This window comes from Vombatus ursinus, unplaced genomic scaffold, assembly GCF_900497805.2.
Source record: "Vombatus ursinus unplaced genomic scaffold, bare-nosed wombat genome assembly UNPS02014813.1, whole genome shotgun sequence".
Lineage (NCBI taxonomy): Eukaryota > Metazoa > Chordata > Mammalia > Diprotodontia > Vombatidae > Vombatus > Vombatus ursinus.
In genome coordinates, this window is record NW_020954591.1 from 682,927 (window position 1) to 694,924 (window position 11,998).

General features: G+C 35.7%; 1 protein-coding gene across 2 annotated transcripts in view; it reads right to left on the bottom strand.

Annotated features, from left to right (window-relative positions):
• Window positions 1–9,229, bottom strand: part of TNFAIP6 (TNF alpha induced protein 6) — a 30,785-nt gene extending 21,556 nt beyond the window's left edge. For both annotated transcript variants that reach the window (XM_027835132.1, XM_027835131.1), the window contains exons 1-2: window positions 9,072–9,229; window positions 1,544–1,681 (exon numbers count right to left, since the gene is read on the bottom strand). In XM_027835132.1, coding sequence (XP_027690933.1) covers window positions 1,544–1,681; window positions 9,072–9,165 — 232 coding nt within the window. In that variant the 5' untranslated portion in view covers window positions 9,166–9,229. The remainder of the gene's footprint in view (window positions 1–1,543; window positions 1,682–9,071) is intronic.
• Window positions 9,230–11,998: the final 2,769 nt, after the last annotated feature.

An 11,998-nucleotide genomic window follows, 5' to 3' on the forward strand; every position in this document is an offset into this window, starting at 1 on the left:
CAAGAAATAATCTCTGTAAAAGCTAAATGATGTTAAGTGGTCAAAGTAAAAACTGGAATAGCATTCAGTGGTGGTTAACAGTGGGGAGAACATTCTAGAATGGGGGTTCATGTAGATAACATTTGAGAAAGATACCTCCCATTGTCCCTCATGTGTACCCTAGAACCCTGAGAGGGATATGTAGTCAGCTTAGCTCTAGGCACCTGACCTGTTTGTTTGTGCGCGCACATGTGTGCGTGTGTGTGTGTGTGTGTGTGCATGTGTGTGTTATGAGAGTAAGCCTAGAATTGCTACATTTAGTTTTGTTGAATTTCTTCCCTTTTCTTTTTAAATTTGTGCTAATGGCTTGGTGGGTAGCAGATGGAGAGTGTGTGTGTATATGTCTGTGTATGTATATATGTATATGTGTGTATTTGGAAATTAATGTGATGTGACAATAAAATGTGTCAATAGAAATAAGATTCAATTAGAAACAAACAATTCTCCCTTCCCCTCCAAATAACAGAGCTGCCAGACCATGGCATCACCAACCTTAATTTTTCCCGTCTTAAAAACGTCATTGCTTTCTTTGTAGCATTGGAATACGACATGCAGGTAACCAATTTAGTAAGTCAATAATGCTGTATTTGTCTTACCTTAATCATTTCTCCAAATGTAATGGCATGTTATGTTAACTACTACCATAGGATATGGAAAAAAAGACCCAGTAACCCAAAGATAAAATGGGTAAAGAAAACTTAACTATATAATTCTAACTACTTCTAGAAGTAATGTACTCTATAAACTTGAACTAAGATTTGTTTGTTTTTTTAATTGGCAAAAAAATATACTTGCAGAGATTAATAATACTGAGAAGGAAAGATATTTTAAGAGGCTTGAAGCTGTTGTGGACTGAATCTTAGGGGAAAATCCAAAAGAGGCAATAAATAAGCCAGGGGTTTGTATTTTCTTCTCTTCATGGCACCTTTTGCTTCACAAAGGCACTCTCTTTCATATTCACATACTGACTTTGCTTGTGTCCTAAACTCAGGAAGTAGCTTAAGCTTTGTGTCCAGGCAGACATGAAGTAAGATGACTTCTGTGGTATTTCTCTATCTCTTCTAGCTCTAAGGCTGAGCTGATATAAGGCTTCTCTAGGCGAGGTTTGAAAATAACCTTCTTGGTTATTGCTGTTCAGTAGAAGATTTTAGAGGGATACATAAGACAATTCTGCTTGAAATGAATACCTGCATTCTACGGAGAATGAAATTTTCTGCCATTGAACAAGTTCAAGCAATTTATCAAAAGGAACACGAAGAAGGGTCCCTTGTTTTACCTCCACTGCATGGTATTACCCTGGACAGCTGTCTATCTTACTTGTACCTGGGCCCAACTCTGCTCTAACATTCTATGAGAGTGTAGGCATTAGAGAGGGGGGTGAAAGGGGATTACTGAGAGAAATGGAGGGGAAAGACTTGCCATTAAGAGCAGGACAGGATAGAACATTTTTTTCTCAAGGGAGCAAACCCCCTAAAATCCCACACTTTCTAAGGAAATCACATACCAATTTTTCTGGCTGCCTCCAGTTGTTTATAGGTGGCAAGGTGCCCTCCTTCATATTCACATACTGCTTTTGCTTCTACATAAGTAAGCTGATATTTGCCAGCACGTGCTTCTCTGTGATAGACGCCTGCTGCTTGTTCTGTAAAATGACAAAATTTCAAAAATCGATATAATGGGTCACATCCAAAGGACTGATTATATTTCCCATAGGGATCTGGACCTCAAGGATGAGCTTGACTGAATTTCCCAGGACTCTAATTCCCTCAAGCCTGTGTTATCACTGCTACAGGCATATTGTATCACAAGGACTGTATTTGATGGGAGAGAAGAGCAGAAAATCACATGGAAAGGATCATGGAAGTTCCTGGCACACGAATAAGGGTAATAGAAGTGGTATAGTCTCCTCAATGGCTAAGTGAAGTTAAAAGAGAAAGAAGATCTCCTGTTACAGCTTGGGTGGTGGAAAGTGGCAGGTGTTGTGGGCAGATTCAGATTATGTATTGCTGAATCTTCTCTTCAGTTTGGTTCAATTGTGACAGTGACTTTGCCATGCCGTGCCCAGAGAGGAGTCTTCCAGGATTGTTTCCCAAATTTCCCCAACAATTTCTGTAGGGATCAGATCCCAGTAATGTGTTCTGAGATTGATTTCCTATTCTTTTGCCAATTTAGTCCCAATTAAACACTTATTGCCAGTTACTTGATTGATCTATCAGTACAAACTGAGTTTAGATGACTTTAGAAATTCCTGGCTGGGCTGGGATCGGTGCATGAACCAAAGAAAGTATTCTTTAGTATCCATTATGCCTCATAGTCAATGCAGTTGTTTATGTACATCCAGGGCCATGTGGAAAATGGACTGTATCATTATCATTCAGTCTTGTAATTCACTGGAAATTTTATGTCTAATGTTACAACATTACATCAGCTATTTTAACTGCCAATTTGTTTTCCAGAACTGTTCACTTTGGGCAGTTGACTTTTCTTTGTTAGAAAGTTTTGGGGAAAAAAATGAATGAGGGAAATTTTAGGGAAAGAAGAAGAATTTAAAAATGAATATTTTCTTTGAACTATCAACCCAAAAGTAAAAAAACAAAAAAAGTGATGTACTTATAACATGTAACTCATAGCAACACACTACACACTAATAATGTACATAAATGTGTTTTAAATAAGAAGCAAAAATGAGTTGATCCAACATTTTATCAACTAGAAATTCATATTTACATGCTAGTACAGTGATAGCTGTTGTTGAAAACGATGATCCTCTGATATCATAAGACCCTGAAGTACTATTTGAATTATCAAAGAAATAGTAAATTGTGTTCAGTATAGATTTACTATTAAGCATAATTTCTTTTGTACTAATTTTTTTTTTTTAGGCAATTGGGGTTAAGTGACTTGCCCAGGGTCACACTGCTAGTAAGTATCAAGTGTCTGGTCTGAGGTCGGATTTGAACTCAGGTCCTCCTGACTTCAGGGCCAGTGCTCTATCCAATGCGCCACCTAGTTGCCCCTTGTACTGATTCTTTTAAAATGCTGAGGCATGTATGACATATATACTTAGCAACTGAGACCTTTCTGTTCATTGTAAATAGAATGGTCATATAAGAAAGTCTGGAGGAGTCATTGGGGTGAATTTTTGGTCACATTCAGAACTTTTGAAAATCAGGTTCCTTTCCTATATCTAAAGTCATATCAGTTCAATGAAAAATACTAACTAGAAAAGTAGTTGATGTGGATTGTACTGAAATTATTTTAACAACAGAATTATATTGAATATATAGCCAATGTGACTGATTACATAGAAATTAGTTATTAGGATTCCTGAAAAAAAAAAGTTTAACTAAAAAATAGTCTTTTCAGTGAACTTTAAAGAGAGAGAACACAGCCCAAATTTACTTTTTGAAAAAATGAAGCTGATGGTAGTAGTCAGTATCTCCATGTGAAGCTTAATACGTGCTTCATAAATGCTTATTGACTTGAGGTACTCAAATACCAAGGTAACAATCACTAGCATTGGTTTTATCTGTGAATAAAAAAGAAAATGAAATGTGAAATCACCAAACGTAAATTTAGCATCAGTAAATGTGAGAATGGTATATGCTGTAAAGAAACAATTTTACAATTATGGGTAATTAATGTGGGTTTTAACCATACTGCTCTATCATAGTGATCCTCACTGTTGGACAAGAAACATGAGATGCACAAATTTAGAGACATCTCCACTCCAAATGTTCATACAGACTATTTGTGCCTGACCTGTGACAGAGCCTTCTGAACACATATTGGTCTGATCAGCTACAGTTAGACATATTGTACCTTGTCCCTAACACAGTGATGTTATTTTGGTCCCTTTGAGGGTGAAAGACAACAACCAACCAACTGTTGGACTGATCCTTTTCAGGAGCATTTACTGGATTAGCATCCACTTCCTTTCCTGTATATGGGGGTGTGCCCCAGAATTCTGTCCTGGACTTTCTTCTTCTCTTACTCTATATGCTTTGTCTTGGTGAGCTCATCAGCTCCCATAGATTCAACCATCTTCTCTATGTAGAGAACTCCTAAACCTATATGCTTAACCATTCTTTCATTCTCCCAGCAACAGTTCAGAATGACCAACTATCTGGTAGGCATATACATGTAGATATCCCATAGGCATCTCAAACTCAATATGTCTAAAACTAAGCAGTGGAATTCCCTGAAGGAGCACAACTATAGATTTCAAATGCCTTTCAATAAATAGAAAAATAGTGACTTTCTTTGGACTTTGATTTTACTTATGAAGTGTGGAGAGGGAAACAAGCAAACAAAAAAAGAATATAATGAAGGCAGAAGAAAGTAATGAAAATTGATCCATCCTGTTGACTTACTTGGAAAAATATCAGACATTTGATGAGAATGACTAACAGTGCCTGAATGTTAAATAAACAAACTAAAAACTGGGCAAAGCCTTAAAGAAATCCAAAAGAAACAAATGTTGCATTGAAACAAAAAAATGTGTTCCTTTATATATTAAAAGATAAGGAAAGCATAAGATGGGAGGCAATAAGAAGTAATGTAAAGAGTGTTGAATCCAGAATCAGCAATCCTGGATTTGAATTCTGGCTTTATTTTTCACTTGAGTAACCTTGGACAAGTCTTTTAGTTTCCATGTCTTAGATTACTCTTCTATAAATTACTTCCATGACCACTTTCCCTAGTACTCAATGTACCTTTTTCATGCTCCCAGATCTCTTATGCCAGGGGGAATTATAGGTAGGCTATTTGCTCCTCACTACCACTTTCAGAACCCTACCATCATCATTCAGAAACTACAATCCTGGTTTAGTCTCACCATCCACCTTTTCTCTACTTTTGTTGTCTGCTGGTGTAATTAGAAGTTGTGCTGACTGGATTCACTACAATCTGATTTCATGTAATTTCAACTTATCGCTTATTACGGCATACCTATCTTTTTACCTTGTCTGATTGATTCTATCATACTCCTGATAGTTTCTGTTTCAAGAGTTTTCTTCTCTCCTCAATCTATTTATGCCAATCCCTCTATCTTCCTATCTCAGGTGAAGAATAAGTCTCATACTTCCCTAATATTGAGGTCATAGGCCCAATCTTCCTCTCCTTGGCAATTCCACATTTCAAATTACTACAGCATTATCCCTCACCCTCTCCTCATTTCCCCACTCTCAGAAGAAGAGGTGACCCTTCCTTGTTAATATTTATCTCTCTACTAGTGCTCTTTATCTCATTACCTCCGTCCCACTTCTTCTAGGAGCTTGACCCTTCCATGATTTTTTCTCCCAAATTTTCAGTCCCTTCTTATCCACTATCTCCTTTACTTCTACCTACAAATATTTCTAAATACCACCCCCTCATTTTTCAAAAACTTTCATTTAATCCTACCATCCCCTCAGGCTATCATCTTATATTTATCCTCCTCTTTACAGTCAAACTCTTAAAAAATGTCTAAACTCCTTTTCTCTACTACTTTCTCAGTCCCTTTTAATCTGGATTCTATCCTCTCCATTTACCTGAAACTGCACTCTCAAAAGTCACCAATGATTTTTTCTTGCTAAGTGGTCTTTTCTCAATGTTAATTCTGCTTGACTGCTCTGCATTGTTTACCGCTGCCAACTACTCTTATCTTCTAGATATCTGCTCCCTGGGTTTTAACCACGCTGCTCTAGCCTAGTGTTCCTAACTGTTGGACTGATCCTTCTTAGAAACCTTTACAGGATTAACATCCACTTCCTTCCCTGTGTTTGTGAGTGTGCCCGTGAATTCTATACTAGACTTTCTTCAACTCTCTCTCTCTATGCAGATCTCTCTTGTGGATTCAACCATCATCTCTATATAGATAACTCCCACACCTACATATCTAACCATTCTTTCTTTCTCCCAATACCAGTCCAGAATGTTTGACTGCCTGTTAACAGGCATATTCACCTGGATATCTCATAGGCATCTCAAACTCAATCCATCTAAAACTGAATTCCTTATCTTCCTAAACCCATCCCCTTCTCCTAACTTTCTGAATTCTGTTGAATGGCAGCACCATTCTTCTGGTCCTCTCTCTATTCAGCTCTCATGGATACACTGTCATTAAAACCCTATTAACCCAGAGTCCATTATTTGAAATATGCCATAGTTTGAAGATATCCTCAAATAAAGGGTTTGACAAACAAATGAATAGTTCATACCAAATTATAAGAGGCACATTTAACCAATTTATGTGTTTTACTTGTAAATTCTTCTGCTAATTATAGATTAGACTTAACCATTAAGGAGGCATCCTGCGGAACTTAGAAAAATTGTTAGTAATTAGAGTTACTGCAGTACTTGACTTCTTACTCCTTTTATTTAAACTTTATTTAAATAGTCCAAAATTTAGAATTTTCGTACATTGAGACTGGTCTTCAGGCAGTCCTAATGAGCCTAACATTTTACCAAATAGCAATATTATATATGTATAATAATAGCTAGCATTTTATAAAGCACTTTAAGATTTGCAAAGTGCTTTATAAAGTTTTTCTTATTTGATCTTCATGGAAACCCTGGGAGGTAGGTGCTATTATTATTCTCATTTTACAGATGAGGAAACCAAGACAGAGGTTAAATGATTTGCCCAGGGTTACACAGTTAGTAACTATCTGAGATGGCACTTGAATTCAGGTCTTCCTGATTCCAGGTCTGTCATTCTATTCACTGTGCCACCCTAGCTGCATATTATTGTTATCATCATCATCATCATCAACAACAACAACATATATATATATGATATATGTGTGTATGTGCATATATATATTTATAAATAAATAAATACAAATATATAGACATGTCTTTAGGCTCTCACTATCTTAGAAAGGTTATAGTGGAAAAATCAGAGAATTGCACCTAAGAGACAGGGGTTTTAGTTTTGTCTCAAATACTATTTCATTGTTTGACTTTGGGCAAGTCACTTAATTTCCATGGTCCCCAGTTATACCATTTGTAAAATATAGGTTGGATTAGATTAAATGATTGCTGACTTTTCTCCCACCTCTAAAGTCTTTTGGTTCTAGTACAGAACCATTCCACAAGATGATTGAAATAAATGCATAATGGCAAAATCTTTTTTTCCTTAAGTTTTCAGGCCACTATTCCTAAGAAGGTATTCTAATCATATTAGTCTAATCCAGGGGTCAGCAAACTATGGCTTATGGGCCAAATCCAACTGGCCACTTGTTTTTATATAACCTACAAACTAAGAATGGTTTTTACATTTTAAAATAGAGTTTTGTTGTATTTAATTATTGATTAGACTCTAATCAATCCTAAACAATTTGCATTAGATTTATTCATTAACAATCAGCATCAGATTTAAGTGATAATTAAATCATGGGAATTTTTGAAAAATTACAGTTCAAGTACAAACATAGCAAGCCAAAACTCTGTGGAGATTTTAATGCCATAGTGGCAAAGAGTTAGTGTTTATTCTTCTTCCTGTGGGACATCACCATTACAATCAACCCATATGAAATTTTTGTAAAGAACAAAATTAAAAAAATCTCCCCCTTTAAACAATCTGTATTCTAGAGCACAGAAGGAATACTGGAGAATTTGATAATACTGCAAAGTTAATCTCTGCTATGTTGGTAACTGTCAACTATTCTGCTTCTGACTAAAAAAAACTAGTAACATATGTATCTATCTATCCATCTATCTATCTATCTATCTATCTATCTATCTATCTATCTATCTATCTATCTATCTATCTATAAATTCCAGCAGGAGCCTTGAAGACATGCAATATTTGCTGCCTTCCTGGCAATAAATGTCAGCCCAACTCTATCAAAAGAATAACATTTGTTCAGTGAGAAAATGGCTCATGGGAGCAGAATAAAAATTAAGAGGAGAAGGTAAGACTCTCCATTATAAGTCAGGCTTTTTAATGAAATCCTCATTGAAGCTCTTATTACAAGCATGACATATGCTGAAAAGGAAAAATGATCTGGACCCAGCTTAGCTAGTGTGAAACCAAGATCCAGGCAGATCCTATTATATTTCATGATAATTGTTATTTCTACATTTTCAACACTATTCTTTCTAGTTTCCTTTCTGTACTTAAAAAAAAATCTTTCCATTATGACAAAGGAAACATAGAGAAATAAAAATATATTTGCATTTTGAGAATTAGGGAGAATATTATCTAAAAGTTAATATTTGAAGTGATTTGAGAATTTGAGATATTTTCTTTGTTCTGTCGTTTTTGTTTTGTTTTGTTTTGGTGGGATGGGGCTTTTTGTTAACATTTGGTGTCACACCACCTTTAGTTTTTACATTTATTTTGCTAACCCACATTCCTTTTTTTAATGAGATAAAATCTCATTTAAATGTGTACCAAGAGGGGAAAAAAGGAATGAAACAGAATATTGTCAGAAAGATATCCTCTTTGTTTTCACATACCACATGTAAATTTTGCTAAAACTCAATAAAAACTGAGAGAAATATAAAACTTATAGAAAATAGCTTGAAGATTTTTGTTTATTATAGTTTTGAGTCCAAACTACATTTTCTATTTATATCAGAAGCAAGTTCAAATACAGAGGAAAATTCAGGCAATGTAAAAACAAAAGATATCACTTCAAAATAATTTTTAAAAATATCAGATAATAATTCCCCCCCACCTCCTCCAATCTTTTCTAGGATCTTTTCCTGATAATATAATACACATTTTCATATGAAGAAGAAAATAATCAAAACACTTATGTTGAATTGTTCAAAAGTCAACTATTTTCTTCTCTAGGAAATTTATTCCTTTAAAACCACTTCTAAACTTTAAAGGAGGGGAATAAAGCCTTAAAAATATGTCACCAACATAGTAGTTTCAAAATATAAATCTCATTGAGATCTTTTTTTGTAACATTTTCTTTATGCAACATTCACCTATAAATGAATTGGGGGAGAGCTTGCTGGTTTGACACACTTCTCTACAATTTGAAAAAATAAGACTTTGTTTTCCTAACAAAAAACATAAGAATGAAGTTTCTTACCAAGCCAAATGGAGTTATGAAAGATTCCATCCTTGAATCCCCAGCCCTGAGACTCATCCCACAGCAAAACAAAGAAATAAATTAAGGCGATCATATCTTCAGTTGTAGAAAATGGGCCACAGTCTTTTGGGAGCTACTCAGGGTAAACTCTTCAAGCAGCTGCTGAAATTTGACTGGAACATCTGGTTTCCAGATCTTTTAAATAGTTTTTTCAGCTGTGAGGTCAGCAAGTATGCTCCAATTGCGTTCGCAGCTGCATCGTAACACAATTAAGACAGTGTCTGAATCTATTAGTCTGACTCATTTGTGTTGGAGTGCAAAACTGAGAGTATAGAGTAATTGTCTAAATTCTAAAACTGATAGGAAAATTCTTGCCCATCCAGATATCCTTTCATCCCCAGAGCTGACAAATATTTTATTACTATTGAGAAGTTTATTTCACTTGGTGAGCTATAGTAGATATAATTTTTGTGAGTTAAGATTCAGTGCTGGTAACAAACTTTCAAAAGTAAAGACCCAATTTCATTTTCAATGCATCAATCTTGGTATCAGGACTATTGTTCTTTAATTTACCCAGGTAGTTACTTTAAAACTGGGATACCTCATTAGTCTGTCTCATGTCAAAGAAATTTAGAAATGTTTAAACCAAAATTATATGAATTAGGCATACCCTAATTTAAGCACTGCTCCAGTGATGGACTTGATAAAGGAAGAAAGATTTATTTATATAGTGCCTCCTATGTTCCAGGCACTGTGCTAAATACATTTTACAATAATACCTCATTTGATCCTCACAACAACCTTGGGAGGCGGGTGCTATTTTTATCTCCATTTTTACAGATGAGGGAACTGAGGCAAAAAAAATTGAGTGAGTTGCCCAGGGTCACACAGTTAGTGTCAGAGGCTGAATTTGAACTGTTTTTTTTTTTCTGATTCCAGGACAAACACTCTATCCACTATGCCACTCCCTGCCTCTGTGAGGCCTAAGGATGAGGGAAGGATCAGTTTGTTTATTCCATTCTGCAGTGAAGGTAGTGAGCAATCCAGTTCATAGCTAATGAGTCTTCCTGCCTCAAATCTTTCCCTTCTCCAATTGATCTTTCATACAGTTTCTAAAGGTGATTTTCCTAAAGTACAATTCTGATCATGTCACTCTCCTACTAAAGAAACTAAAGTGGTTCCCTAGTACTTTTAGGATAAAATATAAACCCCCCTGTTTGGCATTGAAGCACATCACAGTGTGAGCTCCTCTTTCCTTTTTAGGCTTTCAAAGTAGATGATTCGCTGTTTACCTCAAGAACATTCCACCCACCTGCCCTTGTCTGCCAGGGCTGTCTGCCTGAAATGCCCCCTTTTTCACTCCTGACTCTTAACACTAATTTTTTCTTTGAGATTCAGTTTACAAATGCTTAATGCTCAAATGCTCCTACAGCATACTCATCTTGATTCCCAAGTCATTAGTGCTCTTCCTGGCCCTGGAAAATTAGATTTACTTTGTATACATCTTGTATTTAGGTATCTGTATACATGTTGTTCATCCTCCCATAACAAATGTAAACTCCCTGAGGTCAAGGACTTTATTGTGTTATCACTAATGCCTGGTGTATTGCAGGCAAGTAATATGTGCCTTTTGAATGAATTTTTAAATGAATGAATAGCTGATGTTAGTCTTTTGGAGAGTGGTTTAGTTCAGGGCTTCACTTGTCTCCTGACCAACTTTCATCCACCAATTATAATGGAATCTACAGGTGGGCCCAAGAACTAAGTCACTTTCTTAGGAGCAGTCTAAACTGGTCCCTATGAGAGAAATAATGTATTAATAACTAATTATTGTATTGAGACCAAGGTTTTCCCCCTTTTTTACTTCCTCATCCAGAAATCAACCAATATGGCAAATTTCTCTCAAAGATTTACCCAGGCTAAGATTTAAGTAAAAGAAATTCTAAGTGTAGGCAAATGTGTGCATTCCTGCTTATTGTGTTTGCTCAAACAAGTCTGAGAAAATGTGGATGCTCCCTTTTGTCAGAGAGGTGATATGGAAATTGATAAGTCTTTTTGACCAAGATTTGGGTGATGCAAGTCATGTACCCCAAGGCTTTCAATGTAATATAGCCCAGCTTCTCATTGTAAAATTCATTTTCTCATTAATTGTTAATCAATCAGAATTGATTGCCACCCTCAGGAACACCTACTCTTCCAAGAGCATCTAAACTGTGAGCCATGAGGGGTCTTTGGTCTAAGAGAGAGATGGCCAAATGACCATCCTTTTCTTAATAAACATGCTGACATCATTAACAAAATGATTAAATTACCCAGAAATTATGTCTCTTGAACTTTTTAAATGTCACACAGTTTTAAGATTGGAACACTTCTCACGTTTTTTGTAATCAGATTTCTTAGGCTTACACAAATCTAATCCCACATTTCCAGAGCTGTTATCACTTTGTTAATTGATAGAAAATGTTCACCATCTGTTTTATCCCCACCCATTCCCGAACTACTGGGTATTCCTGTCTATATGAAGAAAACTGTGCTAAGTCTACTATAAATTTTTGCTGTCAAACTTCAGCTAGGACCTTGCTATTGTAATAATCCTTTTACTCATGTCTTATTAACTCCTCAGTTTCACCACACAAATTACTCCAAACTTTTTCCACTTTCTTAAAAAAAAACTTCATTTTCTAATTCCTCTCCAGAGTTGGTCTTGATGAAAAGATAGAGGCTATCTGATCTGAATTCCCTCAACTCCTGCCCTTTATATACCAAAATAACAACCCAAATTTAAAATACTACTTTAATGGACTGCAAAAAAAGTTCTGTCTTACCTGTCCATTCCTTCTTACCTTTAATCTTAAAGAATGAAGTAATTTTTATTAGTCATTTTGCTCTATCCAAAGCCAGTCCAAAGATCATTTTCTTTGACAGAG